Raw genomic sequence first — 26950 nt, forward strand, 5'->3', positions numbered from 1 at the left:
TGTTTAAATTTAAATTCTAGTTTTTCTCTCTCTCTCGCTCTTTCTGTTAGTGTTCCTAGTTATAAGTTAATGAATTACCTTTCTCTCTTACCACTTTTTCTCTCTATTTCTTTCTCTTAATACCCCCGTCACACGGGATGATTTCGTGTCATTTTCGTGTAGTACACTCCAACCAGCGAATGTCACTTTCACTACGTGCTTGCTACACGGCTTAAGTAAGTGTCACTTATAGCAGTGATGGCAATAGGCGATTTTAAAAAGATGCTCGCGCCACCAAGCGCGCCGCGCAAAGCAGCATGGGAACTTTGAGGGACACTGCTCTCATCTGCTACGGTTATGGTGTATCTCGGCTGACGCCGCTGCTACGCACACCGGGAATGTGTTGTTCTTCTTCTACCTCCGCCTCTGGTCGTCTCATAATGCTTTAAGGCGCTCCAAGTCCCCATGAGCTTTTGCGTGTCACAGGTGGCGCTTGCTTTTCTAAAAAGGTCTATTACGATAGACAAGAATAAACGGCGGCAAAATTTTTGGACGCGCTGCGCAATACCTTCCTCAAAATGTTTTTTTCTTTAATTTAGAAACGCCTCCTGTTAATCTTCTTCCAACATTAAACAAATTGGCCTCAAACATGTCCCACAACAAAAATGGCCGCCACCGGATCGCCGAGACCGCGAAGTTCTCACAGGCTGTTAACGAGAGTAATTACATTTTTTTTTGCACCATCTCGTACTGTACTTAAATAAAACAAACACGCTGCTGAAAATACTTGTTTAAAAAATACTCTGGTGTCGAGAACCCTCGCTTTTTCTCAATATTTTTACCTATGCCACAAAGCCTGCCTTCGAGGCTACACACTTCCTCAGCCGAAGGGAAGTGAAGTGAGTTTGGGGAACTCACCAAATCGTTAGTGCACCTTCTGCAGAGAGTCGCTAAAAGATATCGTGTGACAGCACACGAATGACACTAAGCGCAAGTGTCACTCGCTGAAAGTGACACTAAATTAGTCCGTCTGACAGGGGTATAATAACTCGCTCTCTTCTTCTCTCTCTGATCTTTCCCTTTCTTTCACTCTTTCTTCCGCCGGTTATGCTTGTAATACCGTTGGGTGGCACAGGATGACGTGGCTCATCTCCTCCAATAGTCCGTGAGTTATGTTCACTAACAGATGGAAATATGTGCAGTTTCTAAAAAAAAAACCAAAAAACATGTAATCATAGAAACGAGGAGCAGGCTGCATGGAACATGTTGAGTAACTCTCAATGGAGTTCATCCCACTAATGTATTCTACCATAGACAACACAGAGGGACCCTTCTCTTACGATACGTTATGCCACGTGGTTATGCCGTGGTTATGCCGTGGTTATGCCGTGGTTATGCCGTGGTTATGCCGTGGTTATGCCGTGGTTATGCTTAGGTGAAAAGGCTGACAAATTTGGAGCGCAACATATCATCGAATGAGCAGGGCATCGCACAATATATTTCACCATGATGTATTGGACATTACTCGGATTGGGCCTTTTTTTTTTCTGATTATTCGAATTCGATTCGCCATCTGAAGAAATTATTCGGATTCGATTCGCAATGGAAATTTTTCTGTTCGCACAGCTCTACTTATAACTACATTTCGAAGCATAATATGTGTTTTTGTTGTATGCTTTTAATAAATATGCATTTGAGAGTAATCTGCACCGTCTTAGCGATTCCCCGAAACCTGAAGACTACGAGTGCATAGGGTATACTGGCCCGATTTTTTTTTCTTCCTCTACCGCATCACACAGAGCACTGGAAATGTGTTAGAAAAAGTGGCTTTTATTTTTGAATAGTTCACTGAAACAACTGTGGAAACTGAAAAAAAAAGAAAGGAAAAGATGACACGATTTTTTGGTACACCACATATAAATGCCGAAAGTTTCCGTGTCTGCTGTGCCGAAGGCTTTTTTTCTTTCTTTTTTGCGGAGCCGAAGGAATACCATAATGTACTCTGCCTCGCCAATAAGTGACCTCGCCATATAATATGCCGAAGGCTATCCACTGTACAGCGTTATATTCCTGATTTTTGAAAAAGTGCCTGGCGCACGACATTTTGTGACGAGTAACGTAAACGCATAAGTGTCACAAAAGGGCGTACACCACTTTTCAACTAAGAGACGCTGTCGATATTATTCGGGGTGATGCTTGGTCGGTATAGCGTGGTGTGCAGTTGTGGTTTAGGAGTGCCGGTCCTGTCACCATCACCACCATCACCACCAGTTTTAAGAATGACAAGCACATGTATACGGGCACATATATACGAAGCTGAGACGTAGATAAATGAATGGCGTACATAACGCGAGAAAAAAGAAAAGAAAAAAATAATAATTCGCGGGCGTAACGTCGCGAGACAACGAGACGTGGACAGCATGCAGCAGCAAATGCAACGGTGGTCCGGCAAATATATCGGACAATACACACGACAATGTGGAACACAAGCGACGCGTGTACATGTTTACATCAAAGCAAGGTTAGCACATCGAGTATACGTATACAGTACCGTGTGTCCAGAAGAAATATCTACATCCGCACAGAACAGTTTCCAAACAAAGGGAACAAGCCTCCAGACAACGAGCGGTTATCCTGAAAAGGACGCACGCGCGGCGCAAACTGGGGAAACGCGCAAATTTCCCCAGTTTCCCTAGCGGTCGCGAGCGCGAGCGCTCCGCGTTCCGATTGGCTCTCTCAGCTTTCTCTTCTCCCCGCTCCTCACCAAAACACGGGGACGCACGCGGAGACCCTCCCCCTCGGCTGTGTTTTTTCGCAGACGAAGGACTTCTTTAGCGCTCAAGTTGTGCTCACCTCTATGTGCGTTGCGCACAGCGCGTCGGAAGCATGTCCCGACCGGTGACCCTAGTGAAGCGGCGGGACGGGGGTCTGGGCCTGGTGTTGGGCCAGGTGCCCCGTGGGGCGTCGGGGCCCGCACAGCGTCGCAGCAGCTTCGTCGGTGTGGTAACTGTTCAGAGCGTCGTGCCCGGCGGTGAAGCCGACAAGACGGGCCTCATCAAAGCGGGGGATGTTGTGCTACGTGTGAACGGAACGTCTGTGACAGGTGTGGAGCAGAGCCACACCATCCTGGGACAGGTCCCCGATGAGGGTTCCGTCACCCTGGAGCTCGCCTGCAACGGAGAGTTGGATGATGGCGTTGCAACGTGAGTGTTGCCGTTCCTTGTCTTACCGGAAGAAGTTTGGTGGGGAGTTTGAAACTGTTTAGGTGGAGACGGACACGTAAAAAGTAAAGTCGCGCGTGGCATGTTGAATCTCCCGCACTTTTGCGACATATATGTCGCTTGGAGGGAACTCTGCAATGTAGTTGTGCTTTACCACGTTTTAATTCGATGTCGACATTCGTGTGACGCTGTCTTCGGTAACAATCTTGAAGTATCACGTTTCATTTGTGGCACGTTTAATGTTGAATGTAAGACTATTAGTGTTGTTGTCGCGCGGAATTACAGAATTTGCGACCGTCTGCGTATATAGTAATTGTTGGAAAAAAGAGAAATAAAATAAGAAAAGACCGTGCCCGTTTTGGCTGGCGTGATCAATGATCTGGTTCGATGACGGGCTCTCGATTTACATCTGAGATGTAGTGATGACGATATCCGTGATGTCGGTGATAATGACTCGGTGATATAAGATTCGTGCACAAGGAAGTGCCGATGAACACGATGAGTGTACTGACATTTTGCTTCGTGCAGCAGAAGCCTTCTTAACTTATTATAGAAAAGCGTTGAAGAATTCACTTTAGAATTTCTGACACTCTCGGCTAGGAACATGGCCCATAAGTAGCGTTCCTTGCGATGACAGTTGTTTAGTGGAATCTTTTTTTTTTTTAAACTGAGACTGTCACATACTGAAACTCAACTGTCAAAGTATATGTGTGACGATCTGTTGTTTATTTAAACTTCGAGGACTTCGTGAAGCGCGGTTTCCGATTGCTCCGATGAAGGAAGCAACCTTGGATCCTCCCTTTCATTTCCTTTTTTTTAGCTTTAATCACGCCAAGAACAAAGTATGCCACGCAAAACGTCTTAGTCGCAATTTAACAAATTGCAAACAAATTCGCAAAAATAAAATCACGTCGCAATCGGGGGGAAACTAATATGACGTCCCCATCCGCGTATATATATACTTCAACAGAAAGTGCAATCTTCGAGATGCTCGGGCCAACTTGATCTCTTCGCGCAGTTGCCTCGAATCTCAACGACGTTGCCGTTCGGTTAGACGATGCAAGAGACGTCAGCATTGCACTTTGCCGTCTTCGGGGATTCCCCGGGAGGAGGACGGCCACACGTTAAGCTTTCTCTATATATCCTGACGACTTTTATCCATCGAATCGAACCGCTCTAAGCATGTGTCGAAAGAATTTCAATGTCACACCGACATACATATCTGGTCGTCTGGCACGCTGCCTCTTAACTGCCGCGATTCGATGTCCGGCTTGGGGAAAAACAGGTTTGCGCGTTTAGAGTCGCGGTAGCCGCGGCGGCGTTCGGCTCGATGTATAATGATCACTTACGGGATCTAGGTAAGCCGCGTCGTCGGCGACTGACACTTTCTCCCGCACTGCGTGTCACAGCATGTGTCTGAGTGCATGGAGAGAGAGAGGAGGAAGGTTCGTGAGGCTGTATTCCGAGAGCGAATTCGGTTCCGCGAGCACAGGTTGTCTCATACCAAGTACACTGAAAAGTGAAAAACACCCTTATGGGTGTAAATGGCTCGTCCTATAACTGACACCTCTTTATACACCTTATGGTCTCGAATACCCTTTTTTAGAGGGTGTATTCTGTGTAACAACACCCTTTGAAAGGGTGCTTTTCCTTGAAAATGCCTTCTTTTGCACCCTTTAAACACCCTTTTAGGAGTGTGTAAAACTATTAAACGCCCTCCTAAAAGGGTGTATAAAGGGTGCAAAAAACGGCATTTTCAAGGAAAAGCACCCTTTCAAAGGGTGTTTTACACGGAGTACACCCTCTAAAAAGGGCGCTCCAGACCATACGGTGTAAAAAGAGGTGTTAGTTATAGGACGAGCCATTTACACCCTTAAGGGTGTTTTTCAGTTTACAGTGTAGGCACCTAAGCGATGTTTCTCGATCTCTGTATCAGGAAATGAGCGTTTTGTTTCGCAGCTTTTGGTGATAGCAATCTTGGCGCAACATTATGTGCACTATAAATATACGATGGAAGTCAACAGCCGCGAAAGTGTATATACGCTCTTAAAAGACAACTTCGCTGTACACAGCCAGCACGCTGAAGGACGATAACTATTGCGGAGAAGGATACTGTTTATCACACCCGATTGGTGGAAAGTGTGAGGCGTAAGCTTTTCTATGTTAATTAGCGTAACTACACTGTTAAAAATGAGCTTCACCACATAGTACGTTTGTACACACTTAAAAATGAACTTCACCGCATAGCATGCTCCTAGCCAACCATAATCTCGAATGATACCGTTATCTGCCCTGGTTTGTTGAAAACGGTAGGCGTACGCCTTTTTTGTGACAATTATGAACAGCATAAGTGTCACAAAAAAGGCGTACACCTCCCATTTTCAACGAATCAGGGCAGATAACGATATCATTCGAGATTATGGTTGGCTAGGAGCGTGCTATGCGGTGAAGTTCATTTTTAAGAGTGTAACCAACCGTCATCTCGAATGACATCGTTCTCTTGGTCGAAATCGGGTGGCGTGCGCCTTTTTGTGACACTTGCACCCTCTACGCATCTCCACCCTTCATCCTCTATCCTCCATCCGTCCGTCCTTCTTTTTTGGGGGGCTATAGTCGTGACGACGACCACTTCTGTGTGGCCAACAACGGCGAGCCGGTCCTGCCATCCCCCCCCTCCCAATTTGTGACACTTGTACAGTTATGATGATCGTCACAAAAAAAAAGGCGTACGCCCCGTGCTTTCCACGAATCAGGTATGATAACGGTATCATTCTGGGCAATGGCCGGCCCTCAGCGTGCTATGCGGTGAAGTTATGTTTTAAGAGTGATACATAAGTGTCACAAGAGGTGTACACGCCACCGGTTTTCAACTAATCCGGGGCGAGAACGGTGTCATTCGGGATGATAATTGGCTACACTCTAAAAACAGGGCTTCACCACGTAGCACGCTCGTTGCCAACCATCATCCCGAATGACAACGTTCTCTCCCTTGATTTGATGAAAACCAGGGGCGTACACCTTTTTGTGGCAATTATATTAACTACATAATGCCACAAAAATGGCGTACGCCCCCCGTTTTCAGCAAATCATGGGAAGGAACGGTGTCACTCAGGATGATGGTTGGCTAGGAGCGTGCTATGTGGTGAAGCCCTGTTTACAAGCCGACGTCCCGTTTGGCTGAACTTTCTCCAGTTTTTTTTTTCCTTTCGTCTAATAAATATATTCCCCCACACCCACCCCTGTTTACACACACACGCTATTAGAAATGAACTTCACCGCATAGCACGCTCCTAGCCAACCATAATCTCGAATGATTTCGTTTTTGTGGCAATTATGAATAGCATAAGTGTCACAAAAAAAGGCGTACTCCTCCCGTTTTCAACAAATCAGGGCAGATAACGATATGATTGGCAATAATGGTTGGCTAGGAGCGCGTGCTATGCGATGCTGAAGCTTATTTTTAAGAGTGCGACTGTTTTAACAGTGATCTTGCGATTCAAAGGCCAGTTTCCAAGCAAATAACACCGTAGTTTGAAAATATGTCAGATGTTATATTATATTATGACCTGGAAGACTTTAAAGATCCTATAGAACAGCGCAACCCGTTTCAAAGAATGTGAAATGAAGGCTGCAAGATGATAACGGGCGCCTTTCTGTGCATTAAATTAGTTTGCGAAACTGATACGGTCTTCGAGATCGCCGTTATACAAGCGCTTGTGTCACCTTTCGTCTACTGTGATGGCAGGAATACGTGAAAGCTGCAGAAAGCGGAAAGTATGCCCAAGGTCCCCCACAAGTTGAAAAATATAGCCGGTAGGCATTGCGTTCAGGTCGTATTCTGTGCTCGTCGTTAGCTCCCTGGACTGTGTCCTACACTCTTAAAAATGAACTTCTGCGTGTAGCACGCTCCTAGCCAACGATCATTTCGAATGATATCGTTATCTGCCCTGACTTGTTGAAGACGGGAGGAGTACGCCTTTTTTGTGACACTGATGCTGTTCATAATTGTCACAAAAAGGCGTAGCACCCACCACCACCATCATTTTTAAGAGTGTAGAATCGCTAACGAAAGAATCAAAAGTGTGTGTATTGCCAACGACAACAACAACAATTGCATGAATGACGATGAGATGAGGTGACTCACCGCACCAATTGCGCATACCCCAGTGCATGTGGGTTAATACATGAGTGGGATGAGGATGTATTGTCAGGCTATCCACACTGTTTAGAAACTGCTCTACAAATGTGGTTTATCTTACACCCTTGTCTTGTGGCAAGGTCTATATCGGTCAGACGGGTAGATGCATCAACGTACGCACAAAAGAACATCAAACGACACTCAAGTCTGGAGTGTGTGTGTGGGGGGGGGGGGGGGAGGGGGATAATCTACCGGCACATTGTCGTGGGTGCGGATGTTTTCCTTTCCTTGATCAAGTGGAGATTATTGGTCGAGGCCGCACGAAATGTGGAAGAGAGATAATTGACGCCTATCAAATGTGTAGGCATGGAATGAGTCATTTGTGTAAGTGTTCCCTGCTTATATCATTATCAGAGAAACAATTCGGTTTCCTGCAAGGGCCGCGATGTGCTTCTTGGCAGGTGTGTTTACGCTCTGTATTCGATCTTCACCTTTCAGTTGGCTTTTGGGCAGTTTTTGGCCGCTGCACGGCGCAGGTGCGTGTTGCTCTGCCGAAAAACACTTTGTGCCATTAAACTGTTGCTAGTCCCAGCGAGTCGTTGGTTCCTCACCTCTGTCTTGTCCGCGTTTTATGCGCTGGTTTTAAAGGAGATATGAACTGTACAAAGCGAGCCCACACTCTTAAAAATGAACTTCACCGCATAGCACGCTCCTAGCCAACCATCATCTCGAATGATATCGTTATCTTCCCTGATTTGCTGAAAACGGGAGGCGTACGCCTTTTTGTGACAATTATGAACAGCATAAGTGTCACAACAACAACAACAACAATAAATGAAGAAGTGATGATGACATGGTGCAAAAAAAAAAAAAAAGCGTACGCCTCCCGTTTTTAGCAAATCAGGGCAGATAACGATGTCATTCGAGATTATGGTTGGCTGGGAGCGTGCTATGCGGTGAAGTTCATTTTTAACAGTGCACCGACTGTGTCGGCTCCAAACGGCGATTTCAACGTGTTGTCTGTGACACCTTTTGTATAGGTGAATTTGATAGGTGCGTACTTTCAGCACATAGCACACTCTTAGCCAACCATCTTCCCTAATGACAACGTTCTCGCCCATGATTCTACACTACTCGTACATTCTACACATTACCACGCGGAAACGTCCCATGTAATCATCACTTCTCCTTCATTTACTGTTGTTGTGCACATTAGCTTCACCGCGTAACGTGCTGAAGGCCAACCGTTGCAGGGAACGATACCGTTTTCACTCCCTATTCAAAACGCCGAGCATACGTCTTTTCGTGACAATTAACATAACCGCATGAGTGTCACAAAAAGGGTGTAAGGTCAGAGCCCGTATACACTATAGGTTCCGGTCTTATTCAGCCGAGCTGTCAAGCCAACCGAGCTGTCAACCCATCAAAATTTGCTGATTACGTTTATGCTGTATCTCGCAACAGTCATCGATCACATTTATCTCGTCCACATACTCGCGTGGCGTGAGTTAAGGTGCTGGAACTTACGGTGACGTCACCGCGGAACCGGAACCGGATGTAAACATGTCGTCTGTTTTTCTTGCAAAAACGGGAATTAGCCGAGGCGAGATCCATCCAAGAATGGCACACGTACCTTTAGCGCCCTTAGTATTTTTTTTTTGTTTTTTTGCCATTATGTGACAATGCAGCGCTACAATAGAAATGATAGATCTCTTACGGGCAGGCCCAGGGGACCACTAATCTTCTTGATTCCTTCTGCCGTTGTTCTTGTTCGCTCATCTTTCTCTTATGGGACGCGCCTCGGTGCATAATATTAGTCCAGTATAGATGGCTTTATTAATGGGAAGCTTGACGTGTGCACGGGTGCTTTCGGGCTCACTGTATTATATTCTGTGAAGCACGTCGCCTATATACGCATAATGTGATTAATGTACCATTCATCACGTCGTACTCTTATACGTCGCAGCATCATAATAAGAAATGTACTGTGACGAAAGAAAGAAAGGAAAAAGAGTGACACAAACGCATCGGCCTCCTCAACGCCCAAGAAACGATGAAATTCAGATCAGATGGGCCCCGGTTCGAATCCGGTTCTTCCTGAGTCCGTTTGAGTACGAAAGGAAAGGGGATAAAAACCGGACTGTTTGGTATTCCGTGATAAACAGTCCATGATATAAGAATACAATTTAGTTCGTTATCAGAGTAAAAAGTTCGTTTTCCTCGTAGAACGGCGAAGACGCAGAGGTGCTGGTGTTGAAGGACATCGACCCTGAAATTGAGAAACACGGAGAACAACACGTCACGGACAGTTATCAAATTAACTTATCGGAATTAATTACTTTTAGGCTACTTAATTAGCGTATATCTAAACACCTTCAGAAATGAGTAACTGTATAGCTGCAATTTAACTACACTTTGCCTTTGACTTGTACTCAAGGGACAGTTCCTTGCCGTCGTGTTTTACGGGAGTTCGTTTTAAACGTATGTCTACAGTATTTGTCCTTTAAAATAATATTAATGATAATAATTTATTTTAAAAGTCTGTGGCTTCTCAACTGCGTTCAAGTTTTCCATTTCGCGTGTCTGATTTGTACATATTTTACAGTTAATTTAGAACATAATACGTTCAAACGGGGTGCGAACTGCGCATGCGCACGCTCATCACACCTAAATTCTAAAAACAGAGCTTAACTGCATAGTACGCCCTTAGCCGACCATCATCCCGAATGACAACGTTCTCTCCCTTAATTTGATGATAACGTGGGGCGTACGCAATTATGAACTGCATAATGCCACAAAAATGGCGTACGCCCCCGTTTTCAGCAAATCAGGGGAAAGAACCATGTCACTCGGGATGATAGTTGGCTAGGAGCGTACTATGGGGTGAAGTTAATTTTTAAGAGTTTAGCATAAATTTAATTTTTTATGCCACAAAATTACTAATTATACGCCAGTGTTGAATGTGCTGTCTGCTCCCGCGTTCCGTTCAGGTATTCTGTGTTCGCAAACATTCATTGATTGATTGATCGATTTCAAGAATAAATAAACAGACATTCATGTCATATAGCCTCTCATCGAGTAGCCTCTATAGCCTCTCAGAGTATCGTATGTAATGTGTGGCCACTTTAAACGCACACAGCCTGAAGTAATGAAGTAATTCAAAGCTAGCTTAAGTACATTTGACGAGTATAACTGTCACTCAATAATTTTTTTTACTTCGAGTAAATTATCCTGGACTTACAGATAGTGTCAGAGTCATGTAACTGTACAGAACTCTGGTGTCGAGTTTATAGATGCCGTTTTTTTCTAGTTTATCTCAAAAGCTATGACGTAACTTACAGTCGAGTATAAAATCAGTCTCTAGGCTCCGTACTGTTTGTTTCGAAGGAGCCGTCGCTAGGCTGTCGACTGATTTTGAGATTGGACTTTTATTCGACTGTATAAGTTACGTCAAGAGTCAGCTGAGTCTCTTGCTCGTGTGCTTTCGATAGCTACGCGAGGCCAAGTAAAGCACACGCTCCTCCGACTGATTTATTGTCCGGAAAAAACCGTATTTCTCGTCCGACGCGAACATAAGGTGCGCGACAGGCGCAAATATTTATAGGATCAGAATATTTTGCAGGTTGTCCCAACTGGCTCTGTTTATTTACCAAGCGCGACTTCCGAGTATGTTCCCGTCCTTGCTTAACGAACTGTCACGAAGTTTTTTTTTGATTGAATGCTGTTTAAAATTGGTATAATACATCTACGAGCAACAAAATAAATCGTAAAACGTGAGAATACGAGAGGGTCGGCGGCACAAGTAAAAGCCCAAGCAATTAAGTTAATTGCTAGTAATAAATTTCGTATTCGTGCCGCCAACGTCGTCATCATCCGCGGCACACCGTATTGAGACGTAAATGTGTGCGACGTATTACGACGATGTGACGATACGACGTAAGATACGAAGTGTAATAAAAAAGAAACATCCATGCCACGGCAGATTACGTCATTGTTTCACAGGCTCCGGCTCAATGTACCATACAGTGCAAGACTCCTGTACAGGCTTGGGAAGGCGGACTCTCCTAATTGTCCAGTCTGTGGCTCAATCGAAGACGTCGAACATATTATAGTTACGTGCCCAAGATACTCTGAGTGTTGTGACAGACTTGTAGCCGCGTTAGGCCGGGTTGACAATCGACCCTTCGGAGTGCAGAAGGTGCTGGGCCCATGGCCAATGAGCACTCAACTGCCAGCTTTGCGAGCCGTTACACAGTTTTTAAGGGACACCAAGCTGTTAGATGGGCTATGACCTGTCTGTGGCGTTCGTCGCCGCTTCGGGACATCTCCAGTGGGTGATGGTGGATGTGTCTGGAATTCCTTTCCTTAGGTGATCTGGGGTAACCGGCCCTCGTGATGAGGGCTACAATCCCCATTTTTTTTTCTTTCTTTCAATCAATCAATCAATAAAAAAAACTTTCAACACTCTGAGTTGCGCGTTATATGAATAGCATGAAAAGTAAATAACATTTGTACTCCAGAAACTTGAGGTAATTTTAGTGCATCGATATCAATCGATCGTCCCGGAAATCTTCCTTATTTCCTGCCTTCTCCTTATTCAATAAAGGCGATCTTTCTTTCTTTTTCTTCCTTTTTTTTTCTTCTTTGCATGCTTCCGTACACACGAGCGGGGAGCGGTTCCACCTGCGTTCGCTTTCGGACTTCGGGATGAGGTAGGCACTCCTCGATCCTGTGTCTCAGGCAGCTGTGTATGCGTATTATGCGCTTCGCAGAAAGCCGTATTACTTATCCGCTCGTTCAGTTGATTTTTATTAGCTTCGTACGTGACGGTATAATGCTCTGAAAATGTATAGGGTGGAATACCCGGTAGGAAATGCTTCCCGTTGTAGGTTCTTACCTAGTAAGTACCAGGTGAGCGATACACCAGTTACAAACACTACAATTAGCACACTGCACTCTTAAAAATGAACTTCACCACATAGCACGCCCCAAGCCAACCATCATCCCGAGTGACATCGTTCTCTCACATGATTTGTGGAAAACGGGAGGCGTACGCCTTTTTGTGACAATTAACATTTCTGCATAAGTGTCACAAAAAGGCGTACGCCTCCCGTTTTCAATAAATCAAGGAAGGGAACGATATCACCCAGGATGATGGTTGGCTGGGAGCGTGCTATGTGGTGAAGTTCATTTTTAAGACATATGTCGGCACAGTTCCCTTAGAAGTCGGCCCAGGACGCACATTCCCCCAGGGCGTCAGTCGTGACGTTGCCCGCATACGTGAGGCCGACAACGGCAAGCCCTACCACCATCACCACCACCACCACCTCATTTTTAAGAGTGTGAGTAGGGTAATTACAAGACAGTGAAGCAGAAAAAATCAGAGTTCGAGGTAACTCGTTACAAGTAACTCGTTACTGTAACTAAGTTCCTTTTTTTGGTAACTTGTAACTTAACTCGGTACTTTTGCGCCGTGGTAACTTTCAGAGGAACTCGTTCCTTTTTCAGGTAACTTTGCCGAGGTAAGTTAAGTTAAGTTCCAAGTTACTTTTAACTCGCTTTTCACTCACGTCCACACATTTTCAGCTTTCTCTCCGGTTCCTTCATGACATTTTTTGCCATAAAACGCGATATTCAGTCAATGACTGTATTTTATTCAGGAAGTAAGAACCGCTGCCATTGAAATGAAGCTGAACCATTGTGCGCCCACAGGGAGTAAGATGCAAAGTGTTCAAATAGACCTCTACCAGAGAAACGTCATCATGACGTTGGTAGACACACTGAAACCGCAACAAAGCGGAAGGAGAGGGCTTGGTTCCAGGAACGGGCACTTGTTCGCTGCCCCCTATTGAAAGAAAAGTAGGACCGAAGGTTGCGTCCCTTTCAGGGGCCATCGTAGTCCCCTCAAGACAGTGGCTTTCGGGTGCGACCTTGTTCACCTCTAGCTCCTTGTTCACCTCTTGTTCAACTCTACCAAATTTGTAGCGCTGTCGAACGCTATGACGTCATTTGTTTACAAACAGGGAGAGGTCTATTGTTGGATATAAACGAAGACGATCTAAGCGTGTTGCATTCCTCCGCAGGGAACTCAAGGTCTAACTCATCTGCTCACACGCGCTGCACCTGCGTAATGCTATTTTGTGTCCGAAGTAACTTGGAAGTAACTCGTTCTTTTTTTTAAGTAACTCGGTAACTACGAGTTACATTTCAGGCTGAAGAACTTCGTTATTAACTTAGTTACATTTTTCACAGGGTAACTTAACTTATAACGAGTTCTTTTTGACGGGTAACTTCTCAATCTATGGAAAAAATACTGTCGAGTCTGTTCTTTTCTTTAGAAAAATAACGATACATTTCTAGCTCTAGTTGGTTGTTGTAAAAAAGAAAAAAAAATTTTATTATATTTTATTTTTATTTTTCAATACTGTTGATCCAGCTCCAGGTCCAGCTACTGTTGATCTAGCAATATGGAGATGTTCGCCCAACTATACGTTGGGCCTGCTACTCCAGTACGCTCAGGATAGCGAGGTCTCGATACCAAGGGTTCTAAAAGGATGTTTGTTCCATAAAAGTCATAAGGAAGGACTATATATGGTATACGGAGAGCGCAGATGATTCCAGTGATACACATAATGAAACAAAAATATCGACCTGATTAATCGCATTAAATTAATAAATCAGTTGAATTAACGTCGATGGTAGAGAAAAATATCGGACTGTATAAGACCTCGCTTCGCGTATATGACCTGCTGCTCGTGAACGATTGTGTAAAAACACGCGGCTAGAGTAAGTATAAGGTGGAAAAATGACGTTCCCTCCACCATGACGACCTTAAGAAAAGAACCTGGACATAAATAACTGCTTCGCAATTTTTCTTTGCGTAACTGTTCTCAAGGGACCGTGAAGTTTTCCGCGCCCGAAGTCTAAAACGGAGTACCTTAGGGGACAACAAAGCGTTAATCAAAAGAGGAACCAACACAAACCGTGTGGGCGTAAGATAGTAAGAGAGAAACACCACTGGCCCCGAAGTCACTATCTGTATCTAACGCAAAGTCCATAAAAGAAAAAAAAAAAAGAAATACAAGTTCTGTTTCCGAAGCCGTGGCGACTTCAGCTGCGGAGTAAAATATAGCTAATGCGCTAGCTTTTCCTCCAAAGCCAACACGCGCACCTGCATATTGGAGTCGCGTAGCAAGTTTTCCTTTCTTTCCTTTTTTTTAAATATATCAAAGGGTCCACATTTCACAACTCGCGACGCAGTTTATGTCAGTGTAACCAGATGCGCTCGCTCCGTTCGTGTTGTAATCCTATTTGGAGTAAATGCATCAACCGCGGTTTCGCGGGCTTCTGACATTTTCCCCGCTTGTCGTTACAGGCAGGAAAGAATGGGAGCAGAAATTGAGAGGAACGTTTTCGATAGATTGTGTATTCCGAAAAGGTCACGAGCCAGCTTTAAAATGTGAGGCGTATATATCAGCTGTTGAGTTGTAGTAGCCCGGCGATGAGTAACGGAAGGCGTTTTTCATGATGTGGCAATCGAAAGTGATCGCCGACGTTCGTTAATACGCGAGACGACCGATCGACTAATCTTTCCTGAGGTTCAGAAGACAATACGTGTTCTGCTTGACACGGAGGATTACTCGAATCCATCTTCACTTTGTTTTGTATATTTTATTCATCCAATCCAGTGTGCGGATTATCACATGAATACAAAAACGAAAGCAATAAAAAAAATACCTGAAAACGTGCCCGTGTGCCGCGATCGCCCGATTGCATTGTCACGTGGCATGTTTTTGTCACGCGCTTGGTTTTTAAAAGAAAAGACAACCACGCAAACCGCACGTCGTTTGAAACCCTCGATCAGATATTTCTCAATGCACTCTATAAAATTCCAAATGACATGTCGGCCCTTAAACCATCAATACTTTAAAAGTTAACCAATTAGATTTGCCATATTAGTTAACTTAGGAGGCGCCACGAAAAAAAAATAAATAAATAAAAATAGCGGAGTTGGGAGGGTTCTCTCTTGGAGAAGGTCGTGACGTTTTGGGCATATACAGTGAACCCTCGTTAATATGACCCCCGTTAATCTGACATAGCGCTTTACGACCACACTCCTGGGGAATAATTTCGTGAAACCTCTGGAAATGCCCCCCGTTTATATGACAATTCCGCATTATGAGCAAAATTTTCCGGAACGACCATGGTCATAATAATGAGGGTTCACTGTAATTTCATTTAGTGACTGTCGTGATGTTAATTCTGCGCATCGGTTGATGACTTTGACTGGTTAAGTCGCAGCACTATTGTTGTCAGTTCCGAAACAGCTGAACGATCTGTCGCAGACGACGTTCACGGCAGTCGCTTCTTGATCGAGCGCGTTTGAGATCGTCGGGTCAAAATAGGTGGAGGATGAATGGGATGATGAGGTGGTGGGTCACTCACTGCCGTTATGGCGGTACACTGCCCCATTGTGCCTGTGGAAGGGATTAGAAAGGGATGATGATGGAAAGGTATCCTATTAGAGTTCGTCCATTAGTCGAGTGCTGGAGAGGAACTCAGCAACAATTCGTAGACCTTGCATCTGACGTGAGGGGCCCGACTATGGCTCGAGAATTTTGGCCAAGTCGAACTGCCGTTGATCGACGCGTTGCAGAGAAGTTTCCGTGAGGATGCGCTCGTGATCGTACTGTCCGCAGACCAGGAGGATGTGATGGAGGTCACCGCGCACACCACACGTGGAACAGAGGCTGGTTGCGCCGACACCGAGGAGGTGCTTGCAAGTCGGTGTAAAGGCGGTGAAAGGTGTAAAGACGACGGTGTAAAGGCGGTGTAAATGCGGTGTAATGCGGTGGAAGACTGTGGTAAAGGAACGTGGCATTCGGCGGGGGAGAGAAAGGGACAATGGTGGGGTCAACGGAGTAAAGCAGAGAGTGCGTAGTGGTGGAGGAGCCGTGGATGTCGAAGGTTGCTTTGCAGATCTTCTAGTTCTATGCTCGCGGACGCGCTATGATCCATAACGCAAAAGCGACAGAGGAATCCGGAGGGACGGTCGCATCCGTTCCAGTGGATTTCGAAACTATAGTGGTCATTTTATTCCTGGCAGACCACAGACCACGGCATCGAAAATCCCACGCGATAGAGTGGCGTAGTTTGGCTCTTATTCGATGGAATACATGACAAGAGCAGACGCCGGATGTTGAGAGTATGCTGGAATCCCCTCTCTAAAAAAAACGGGAAAACGTCACTCCCTAGGAACCAATGAGGGCGCGACCTTGAGAAAAGGAATGCCGGCGGGCCGTGCGGGCGTCCCAGTTACCGGCGTCTGGAAGGTGCCTCTCTCCTCTAAGCGCCGCTCTCTCACTCCTCTACTTAGGGAGTGACGTCACGCCGCCGGAAACTCTTTCGGCCGCGGGAGCAGCGCTGATCTTTAAAATTCGTTTATTTAATTTATGGGTTTAATTAATAGATGGGTTTCTGGACGCGACCGTCTCTTTAAATGTCATCCACGTAAACAATCAGAAAGACTTACGCAACAAAATACTGGCGACTCCGCTAGACGACTGCCAACATGCCCGTGTGCTCGCAATGCTTAACTCGTTTCCCCAGGAAACATTCGGTTGTCACGTTGAGCGTTCCGTCTTTTTTGGGACACTGCGCACACTCTTAAAGGGATATATGCATGGGCACCGTCACGGCGGGGCAAGGAGGTCGTTGCCCCCCCCCCCCTCCCCCCATGGCTTCGGCAAGTAAACATTGCCGTTGCAACACAATCACAAATTCCTTTTTTCTCTGTACGTTCTAGAAACATATAGGGTTTCTGAGCCAAGACAATGAATGTAGTAGCGTGCGCCGTTTACACGCAGAATTAGTTGCAGATCCCATACCGTGAAAACCACCCCCAAACATTCTGCTCCCCCACCCCAGAAATAATCCTGGCGGCGTCCATGGATATATGGTTCGGTCCCTAAGCTAATTGAAAAAAAGAAAAGAAAAAAAAGACACATATGTGGCTGAAACATTTGACTCCAAACAACTCTCCTGTGAGACCTTCCTTTCTTTGTATTTCTTTTCTATCTTTGTATATCGAACGTTATCCATATTTTAGCCGTAAGGGCTTGCAGCACGTGCAGATCCACAGGGAGGAGTATCCCGTTTTTAACCAATCAGGGTGTAGAACGATGTCACTCGGGATGCTATGCGGTGGCAAGCTACCTCGACCCCCCTCCTCTGTTTTTAATAATAATAATAATAACAATAATAATAACTGGGGGTTTACATCGCGAGACAACTGAGATCATGAGCGACGCCACAGCGGTCGGTCTGTGGATTGCTTTTGCCCACCTGAGGGTTCTTTAACGTGCGATGAAAGCTCATCACACGGCCCCCCGTATTTAACGTCCCTCGCGGAAGACGGCGTCTCTAAGCAACTTGTACCCTGCCACCAAGTTGCTGGCATCCTCGGCCGGGTTCAAACACGCTACCGACTGAGCCACCGAGGCCGGTCTCTGTTTTTAGCGGGCAGGTCTGTGGCAGGTCTTGCTCAACGACCCATCTAACACTTTGCTCTCCTCGACGGACTCATGCACCCTCTACGCATCTCCACTCTTCATCCTCTATCCTCCATCCGCCTTACTTTTTCTTTCTTTTTTTTTGGCTATAGTCGTGACGACGGCCACTTCGGTGTGGCCAACAACGTTGAGCCGATACTGCCATTACCCCCCCCCCCCCCCCAATCTGTTTTTACAGCCCTTTCACCACCACGCTCTAAAAGTGAACTTCACCGCACAGCACGCACTGCGCGAACTATCGCCACGAATGATACGGTTATAGCTTCTGATTCGAATAGATAGGGAGCGTACGCCTTTTGTGACAATTTGGATACATTTACACAAAAAGGCGTACGCCCCCATCACTCTTCGACTGAGAAGCGATAATCCTATCATTCGTGGCAGTGGTTGGCGCACAGTGTGCTATGCGGTGAAGTTATGTTTTTAGAGTGCATCACCACCACCACCACCACCATCTGTTTTTAGAGTGTAGCAGCGTGTTATGCGCTGAAGCTGTGTTTTAACAGTGAAGTCGGCCCAGGACGATAGTCGTGACGCGTGGCCGACTATACGGTAAGCAGTTCCATCGCAACCACCATCACAACCCGTTGGTTGGTTGGTTGGTTGGTTGGTTGGTTGGTTGGTTGGTTGGTTGGTTGGTTGGTTGGTTGGTTGGTTGGTTGGTTGGTTGGTTGGTTGGTTTTAAGAAAAAATAAAACAGAGAATTTGGCTTCACTAGTGTGAGGGCCGCAGCTCCACATCACTTGCACCAATTACTTTGGGGGAAAACTCTTGTAATCATGATGCCAATGAAGAGGAGGAGGAGGATGGTGATGATGATGATGGCGGTGATTAGTGGTGGTGGTGGCGGTGATTCCGACAGAAGACAATAGCACACACACTAAGATGTGTCAGAACGCGCAAACACGCAACACGAAAACAGTCTCGCATCAAAACCCACAAAAGACGCATAGGCTCAAAACTTGTTGTCTGCATCAATGACTCGGAAAAATTTCACTACGGCACAGAACGCCCGGGGTCTGACACTGTGATTCCAGGGCCCAAGTACTTTACCCGTACGCAACCCGTGTTTTAATAGTGATACACACACATAATGCCGAAATAATAATAATAATAATTTTTTATTCCTTGTGAATCAAATCAAGATACAAAGCAGGCCCGCCTAAGCCGAAGGGCTTGTGACGCTGGGCCTGGAGGCAGTCAGCAGCAAGACAACTAAACGCAACTTAGCTAGAAAAAGCAATCCAAATACAACTACAGGCACAATAATATAATTGACGCAGTGACCTTTTCAAATTCGACTTGGACTGGATCGTTAAAAACTGAGAAGGAAGGCCATTAAAAGCGCGAGGGACATAACATACTCTGCGAAACAGCCCATACCTAGTGAAAGAGAATGGTACAACAAAATTAAATGATTTTGTTCTCATTGAACGGTTCGCCGTGACAAGTATTTTGAAGGAAGATTCCCAAAAGTGATTTAGTACAATGTTGGATTTAAAAAAATTATCAAAAGATGCAAAAGACAGATCACGAAAAAGGTCCCCAGAATGCCCCATACAGCAATTTTTATAAGCAACACTTTTGAGACAGCTTCTAAGAATGTTGTTAACCTTAATTTTCCAAGTTTCACTACAATGTGCGAGCAATGTTATGAAGACGAAAGCAATAATAATAATAATAATAATAATTTGGACTGATGGATGATCTGTTGTTATCCACATAAATCGGAAACGCATATATCACTTGCAATCTTGTGCTTATACTGTGTCACACTCAACGGCAGGGGCTTCGAGCCACTTAACAATAACTGCGCGTTGAAGATCGCATACACAGAGTTTCTCTTGCAGCAATACCGTGCAATTTTCGTACCAGCATTCCGTTGTCTCCCGAACGGTTTCAATGGGCGTGGCAAACAAAGTACCCGCTTCACTTAAGAGAATTCCGCGCAAAATCGCCGTGGTGCCTTCAGAGATGAAACCCATAGTAAACATTTTGCGAGCTAGATCATAAAGTAGGTTTATTTCGAAATTCCCCCCCTTTCTCTCTCTGCCTGATTTCGTTCTCTGCACGCAACTGCAGTCAGGAATATCTGTACGAAAATGGTTGGCAGAGAACAAAGGAGCTTTACTCCTCCAAAAGAAAGGTTAGATGAGGAAGGCCCGAAACGTTCTTTGTGTAACTTATATACGACGCTGATTATAAGCATCTTCTACGTATATATATATATATACGGAGGTTGGACTGGGAAGAAACATGGGAGAAATGTTCGACGTAAAAGAAGAATGCAGGGAAGCTGGGGTAGATTCGTATAACGTTGCATTTCCTCGAGTCTTGAGGGAAGATACGGGATAAGTGGGAAGGGGGAAAAGGGACCCTTATGCAAAACGTATACCTTGCGGCTTCCGTCAAACTCCAGGAAATGCTACCTTATTGGGAGAAACATTTTTTTTTTATTACTGGAAAAAGGACCCCTCGAAAAAAAACAAAAAAAAAAAACAATAAAAGAGAACAAGAAGAAAAAGTACAAAGAAAGAGAAAACGGTGGACGAAGGGAGTTCACTTACCACACGTGAAATTGTTGAACGCGTTTTCTTTTGCGTTTATTTATTTATTGCTTACCCCACAGCGCCAATGTAGCGGGGGAGTGAGGCGTGAAGAACGCTTCTGCACATATGTGCGTTATTATATACTGTATTATATTAAATGATATAATGCGGATATGATAACAATGGAATGGAACAATGGAATGGAATGGAACAATACGTAATTGGAATAGGTTTACACGTAAGGTGTGATCAGCCTATGTATGTCAGCCTGTATGGCGACGTGTTGCATGTGCCGCAAGGTATAAGGGCTGCGTATAATTTCGACCACCAGGGTGTTCTTTTGACGTGCGCCGGTAATCTTCGACGCACGGTAGTGGAACTAAACGATGCACAGTACTTCCATCCTCGGCCGGTATCGAACCCGTGATCTCTTGAAACGGATGATGGTAGTGGTGGTAGGGTTGGGAGGTGTCCTGGTACCTCCCAGGTTCGAATCTTAAAACGGTGCTTCCCCGCATAACAGGATCTTAGGCCTGCTGAGCATGGCCAACCTCTCTTCTCCTCTGAAACAAAGAACAAAAGAAGACGTCTCCTGTGTTTTGTTGAAAACAAAGGGCGTATGCCTTTTTGCGACACTCAGGCAGGTACGTTAATTGTCACAAAACGGCGTGTGACCCCCCTTCCCCCGTTATTTCCACAAATCAGGATCGAGCGATAACCGTATATCATATCTGGTGCAGTGGCTGGTGAAGCTGTGTGGCTTCAGGGGTTCGTCTGTTTTCAGCGTTGCGCTGGAAGTTCTGCTGTTAGAATGTATGCCGCCTGAAGTGATATATTTATTTTCACTGTATAATATTACTATCACGCCTATATATAAATTCTGTCCATACGACTCTATCACACGTTGTTAAATCCTGCTAAACTCTATAGTGCGCACTTCTGTGGCATTTTGTCTCCTTCTTATGCGTCCTTCAAAAATGATGGAACCAAATGCCTGTCGTATATATAGTAATAACTATCGCTCTGACCCCTTTGTTTTTGAGATAGCCGTGGGTGAGTAAACGTTAATGACTGTGACATGAGATGCAGGGAATGAACATGTGATCGGAACACTGTGATCGGTACGCAGCCAATGAGAACATGAAGTACGCGCTCTCGCGCTGCTTCGTTAGCCACCAGCGGCGCCACCACAGTTTTAACATAGTTTCTGTTGTGCTTTTCCATCCTCTTTTACCTCCACATTATATTGCTTTGTTGTGTGCCATATTGTGTGCGCCAGTACCAAGGCCCTTGTGCCCGTTCTTGGGCACAAATAAAATTATTATTATTATTATTATTATTATCGTCATATAATATTATGTATGAGAACTAGAAGCCATATTAAAATTATAGGCAATAAATATATGAAATTGTAATCATATTATGACTATAGAGCTGGGATTAGCGGGACAATAAAATTACTAAAATCGGGACAAAATCGGGACACTTTCCGGGACAACGTATCCATATCTCTATATATGTGCAAAGTGCTTTTATCAGCTTTAGATTATTTCAATTTGTTTTGCATCACCGAAACCGACGGTCTATTCTCGTGCGTCGAACGATATGGTCAGGAACATTTTAAGCGTCTTTTTGCTCAGCTATGCCTTTTCTACTTTACCTGACTTTCCCTGACGCGCTTCCCTGACGCTTCTCATTTCTTTCTCTTGTGAAGTTGTGAACCCACATGCTCTTGAATCTTGTTTCGATTATCCCCTTGAGGCGATTCAGGAACTTCATACATTATCCGTATCCATAGAAAAACCAAATTTTTCTACAGGCGTGCCTGATAAATAACGGGACATTTTAGAGAAACTCTGGACATCCGGGACAGTCTGTGATCTTTCGGGACACTCAGCACAAATTTGGGACAATTCGGGACAACGAAGCTGATGAAAGCCAGGTGCAATCCGATTGGTATATGTATTCTCGTAGCCGACACTGTTATCGGGACATTTTTTTAAAAACCAGGACATGTCCCGAAAATCCCAGCTCTAATTATGACTATTAACATTCATAACGCAATAAAAGCAATTTGCAGTGCGGTTCCGGACGATACCTTACTCCGTCTGCCTTTAACGTCACTGTTGGTATCAAAACCGTTCCAAGTTGGACTGCTTCACTGCATCATCCCCATGCACGATTGTTTATGAAAAATGCTTCCGCTCACGTACTGAAGCGTAAATACGTCCTGGTCGGGATTGCGAGTCGACGTCATATCTTGTCTGCGTTAACGGTGAGCGCTGGAGTTGACGTCACCTGTTTTATGCTGAACACCGCAGCATGTAGACTCAGCAAAGCGTTGTTGTTGTTGCATCGCAAGTAAAGGAGGTGTTTTCAGCCACAGTTCAACAGCGAAATGGTTGCTATATGACAGCAGCTGTGGGTAATCCGTTCCTGGAAAGGTTCCTGGGTCGCCGGGCATCAACAACAACAACAACAACATATACACTGATGATGACGAATTGAGAAATTTGCCACCGATCATCAAGTCAGGTCAGCTACCATGTCTTTCTGGGGTGGCAGATGTAAAAAAATAACTTCATGGAGATTCGTAGCAATGTCATGGATCTAAGTGAATTCAGTAAGCTTTCAAACAACACTCTTAAAAACGAACTTCACGGCATAGCACGCTCCTAACCAACAATCATCTCGAGTGATATCGTTACCTCCTGCCCTGATTTGTTGAAAACGGGAAGCGTACGCCTTTTTTGTGACACTTATGCTGTTCATAATTGTCACAGAATGGGCGTACGCCTCCCGTTTTCAACAAATCAGGGCAGATTATGATATCATTCGAGATGATGATTGGCTATGAGTGTGCTATTCGGTGAGGTTCATTTCAAGGAGCACTCTCTTTTTTTCTACCCACGTAAAAAGGTCACACACGTCCCTCGGCCGCTTGGCCAGCGAATACGCTACTAGCGCCTTTTTGTACGCGTACGCCTTTTTGTGTCAATTATCATAATCCGAATTGACACAAAAAGGCGTACGCCCCCCCCCCCCCCCTCTCTCGCTCTTCGTATCAGAAGCGATATAACGTTATCATTCGTGGCAAATTGCTGGCGCACCGCCTGCTATGCGGTGAAGTTCTGATTCAGAGTGTAAAGTTCCCTACCTCTCTTTCTGGCATGCAGACCACCCTTCTTCAAGCGACGCGTGACGTCACAAGGCGTATATATACAAAGTGCCATAGAACGCTTCATGCTGGGGATTACCTGCGTGTTGCAAAAGTCCTTCTGCGAGAAATACGTACAACGTGCCGGGTGTTTACGTTGAGCTGACAAGTGATTTCGTACCGTGATCGAAACGTACGCGCTGCTGCATCGACCTGTTGGCGTACTTCCAGTTAAAGTATTTTCGGACTCGATAAAGCATCGTAGCGTATAGACACTACACTTATTCCGTCACCGTGTCCGACTCGATGACTTCTTGTATCAACCGTTGCGCTTCCAAACCAGTTTAAGCTGGGACGCTTTGATGCTGTGTCGCGGAAGTTCTCCTTTGCCAGGACTCACGTTAAAGCTCACGTTTGTGAAACGGGATGTGATGTGATGTGATAGAAGAAGAAGCAGAAAAAAAGAGGGTTTAAGTCACGACGAAGTCAGACAGGCTACGTGACTGGGAACGTGAGAGCAACAACAACAATAAATGATGACGATGAGCTTTAACGTGAGTCCACCTTTAACGTGAGCCTTCAGTAGCCGTATAAACGTTTAACGTGCGAAGGTCACGATACACTTGCAGATCTTTCTCCTTTCATTTCCTATGTGACGACGACAACAACAACAAATAAGTAATGATGATGTAGTGCGACAAGCATTTATAGGCTCCGTGACATTATCATTTACTTGACCTCACCTGTTCGTTTGTTTAGCTTGGTTTGTTGCTTTTGTTTCAGCGCACCTCGGTGTATAGGCCGTTAATGAGAACTAATAAAAAATAAGAAATACAAATACAAATAAAATAAAAACAAGAAAATGTGGAATGGAAACGAGAAAGACAGCTTGATGAACCTTCGATTTATGAATTCCCTCGTTTTATGAACACTAGCACGAGGAACCAAACTTTTTACATGCATTCTTCCCTCGTTTTATGAACCTCGATATTCGAATAATGAATGGAATTTCTGGGAACCAACTAGGAGTTGCCCAGTGTTTTTGCCCTCAATTTATGAACGGATCGTTCCGAGGCCAACAAAAACCTTCAAAGGGATTATTCGTGGTCTTATGAATGACGCCTGAACAGACAAAACGTTTTCGAGGTATTGCACCCTCGGTTGTTCACCCCTCGAAATCTGAACAACAAACGGGTTTCTGCAGAAGTGTTCCTGACCTCAATTGACACAGCAGAAGGCATGGTTCAAAGCAAAATTAAACTATTTAGTATTGCATAATAAACAGAGTGTCAATGCGCTAACATCTGTGTTTTGTGAGACTGATACAGCAGAAGGCATGGTCCAAAGCAAAATTACACAATATATTGCATTATAAACACAATATCAACTCGGAAATACTGTTCCATTTGCTCGATAGTACTCACTTCACGGAATTTTTTATTTATGAATCCCTCGATTTATGAACGATTTTTCGGGGAACCGAGGGTGTTCATAAATCGAGGGTTGACTGTATATAGATGGTGCGTTATGTTACTGCCCATTATTGCCAACAGGTCGCACTTACCTGAACTGCTCTTCGAAACTTGATGCATTGTTAAACCAGAACTTCACACCCACGCGGAGGGCCAACCCTTGCACAGAGCGGTACTGTTTTCACTCCTGGCTTTCAGAAAGCGCGAGACGTACTGCATAGCTGTTACAAAAGGGAGTGTGCGCCTCCCGTTTTCCACGGATCAGAAGACAGAACGAGATCATTCCGACTGCTAAAGGTCGCCGTTTCCACAAATCAGAGTGATGACGACTGAAAAAAAAAAAAAAAAAAAAGTGGGGGATATATAAAGTTGAGAATGCACTGTAAACTGGAAAACACCCTTATGGGTGTAAATGGCTTGTCCTATAACTGACACCTCTTTTTACACCGTACATGGTCTGGAACACCCTTTTTAGAGGGTGGATTCCGTGTAAATCACCCCTGGAAAGGGCGCTTTTCTCTGAAAATGCCCTCTTTTGCACCCTTTAAACCCCCTTTTAGGAGGGTGTAAGATCGTTAAACACCCTCCTAAAAAGGTGTATAAAGGGTGCAAAAGACGGCATTTTCAAGGAAAAGCACCCTTTCAAAGGGCGTTTTACACGGAATACACCCTCTAAAAAGGGTGTTCCAGACCATACGGTGTAAAAAGAGGAGTCAATTATAGGACAAGCGATTTACACCCATAAGGGTGTTTTTCAGTTTACAGTGTGATAAAGATGTCATTCCTTGCAATGGCTGGCGTTCAGTGTGTTATGTGGCGAAAAATGCCCACGTTTCCTCTTTCCTTGCCAATAATGGGTCGTTTATTCTGTTCCGCCGTACACGATTTTTCTTTTTAGAAATCAATCAATCAATCAACCACCTTATTCCGTCGGCATTGCCGGCAAAAAAGAAGAAAAAAAAAAAAAGAAACATTGCCAAGTACTTAAGATCGAAAGCGGACAGCTTCATTGTGATGCGACCAAATTGTTTGCTTCCCCTGTCACATCCTCGTTTAATGTGCGAGACAAATGTTGACGTGCTGTCTTAGCGCAAAGGGAATATTTCGATTCCCAGCGCTGTTTATTAATATTTATTAGTGTTTCAGTCAGGCGTGCTGCGAGAGAGAGAGAGAGAAAGAAGATGGTAAAAACAACAACAACTTTATTTTCGACCTTGGAGAGTGGGGAGTTTCATCGCCTCAGGCGATACTCTACCCCATTGCTGGATGGAATAGGGGGATTAAAATAACGAGCACCTTCACAATAACGATCCAAGTCCGATGGTGTCCAGAAATGTCAGAAGAGCTTTGAGCGCAGAGCGTTGCTGGGCTGGATTGGGCCAGGGACCAAGCAATTTCGATAGGGAGAAAGGGCGAGAGTCCAGCTGACGAAGAGACTCGGAGAGTGTGGTTCGGGAAGGTTCGTAGTGAGGGCAATGAAGAAGAATGTGCTCCAGATCCTCAAGATCGAAGATGGTAAAACTACAAATAGATCAATCGGATCAATCTGAATAACAATAAGCATCGGAGAAGAGGGGAGCAGAAAGGGGAGAGGGAAGCAGGTACGCATTGTACAAGCATTGTACAGCAGCAAGCTGTACAACAGGAGAAAAAAAAATCAAAGCAAATAAATTGTGGCAGAATTAACGCGAATTCTTCGAACTATTTCACCAACAATAGCTCAGGATCTACCTGAGACAGTGCACCGTGAGACCGTGGCGCCCTCTGCGAGGCGCGGGCAGAAGCACTTTAGAGCGGGCTTATCCCAGACGTCGTGAGCTCGAGGCGCCCTCTGTGATGCGCGGGCGGAAGCGCTTTACTGGA

The 26950-nt window shown here is 45.0% G+C and overlaps 1 protein-coding gene across 2 annotated transcripts in view; it reads left to right on the forward strand.

The window, feature by feature from the left end:
* Positions 1 to 2796: 2796 nt before the first annotated feature.
* The window catches only part of LOC135370367 (nitric oxide synthase-like protein), a 346321-nt gene continuing 322167 nt past the window's right edge, over positions 2797 to 26950 (forward strand). For both annotated transcript variants that reach the window (XM_064604101.1, XM_064604102.1), the window contains exon 1: positions 2797 to 3182. In XM_064604101.1, coding sequence (XP_064460171.1) covers positions 2866 to 3182 — 317 coding nt within the window. In that variant the 5' untranslated portion in view covers positions 2797 to 2865. The remainder of the gene's footprint in view (positions 3183 to 26950) is intronic.

Source organism: Ornithodoros turicata, chromosome 10 (assembly GCF_037126465.1).
Source record: "Ornithodoros turicata isolate Travis chromosome 10, ASM3712646v1, whole genome shotgun sequence".
Classification (NCBI taxonomy): domain Eukaryota; kingdom Metazoa; phylum Arthropoda; class Arachnida; order Ixodida; family Argasidae; genus Ornithodoros; species Ornithodoros turicata.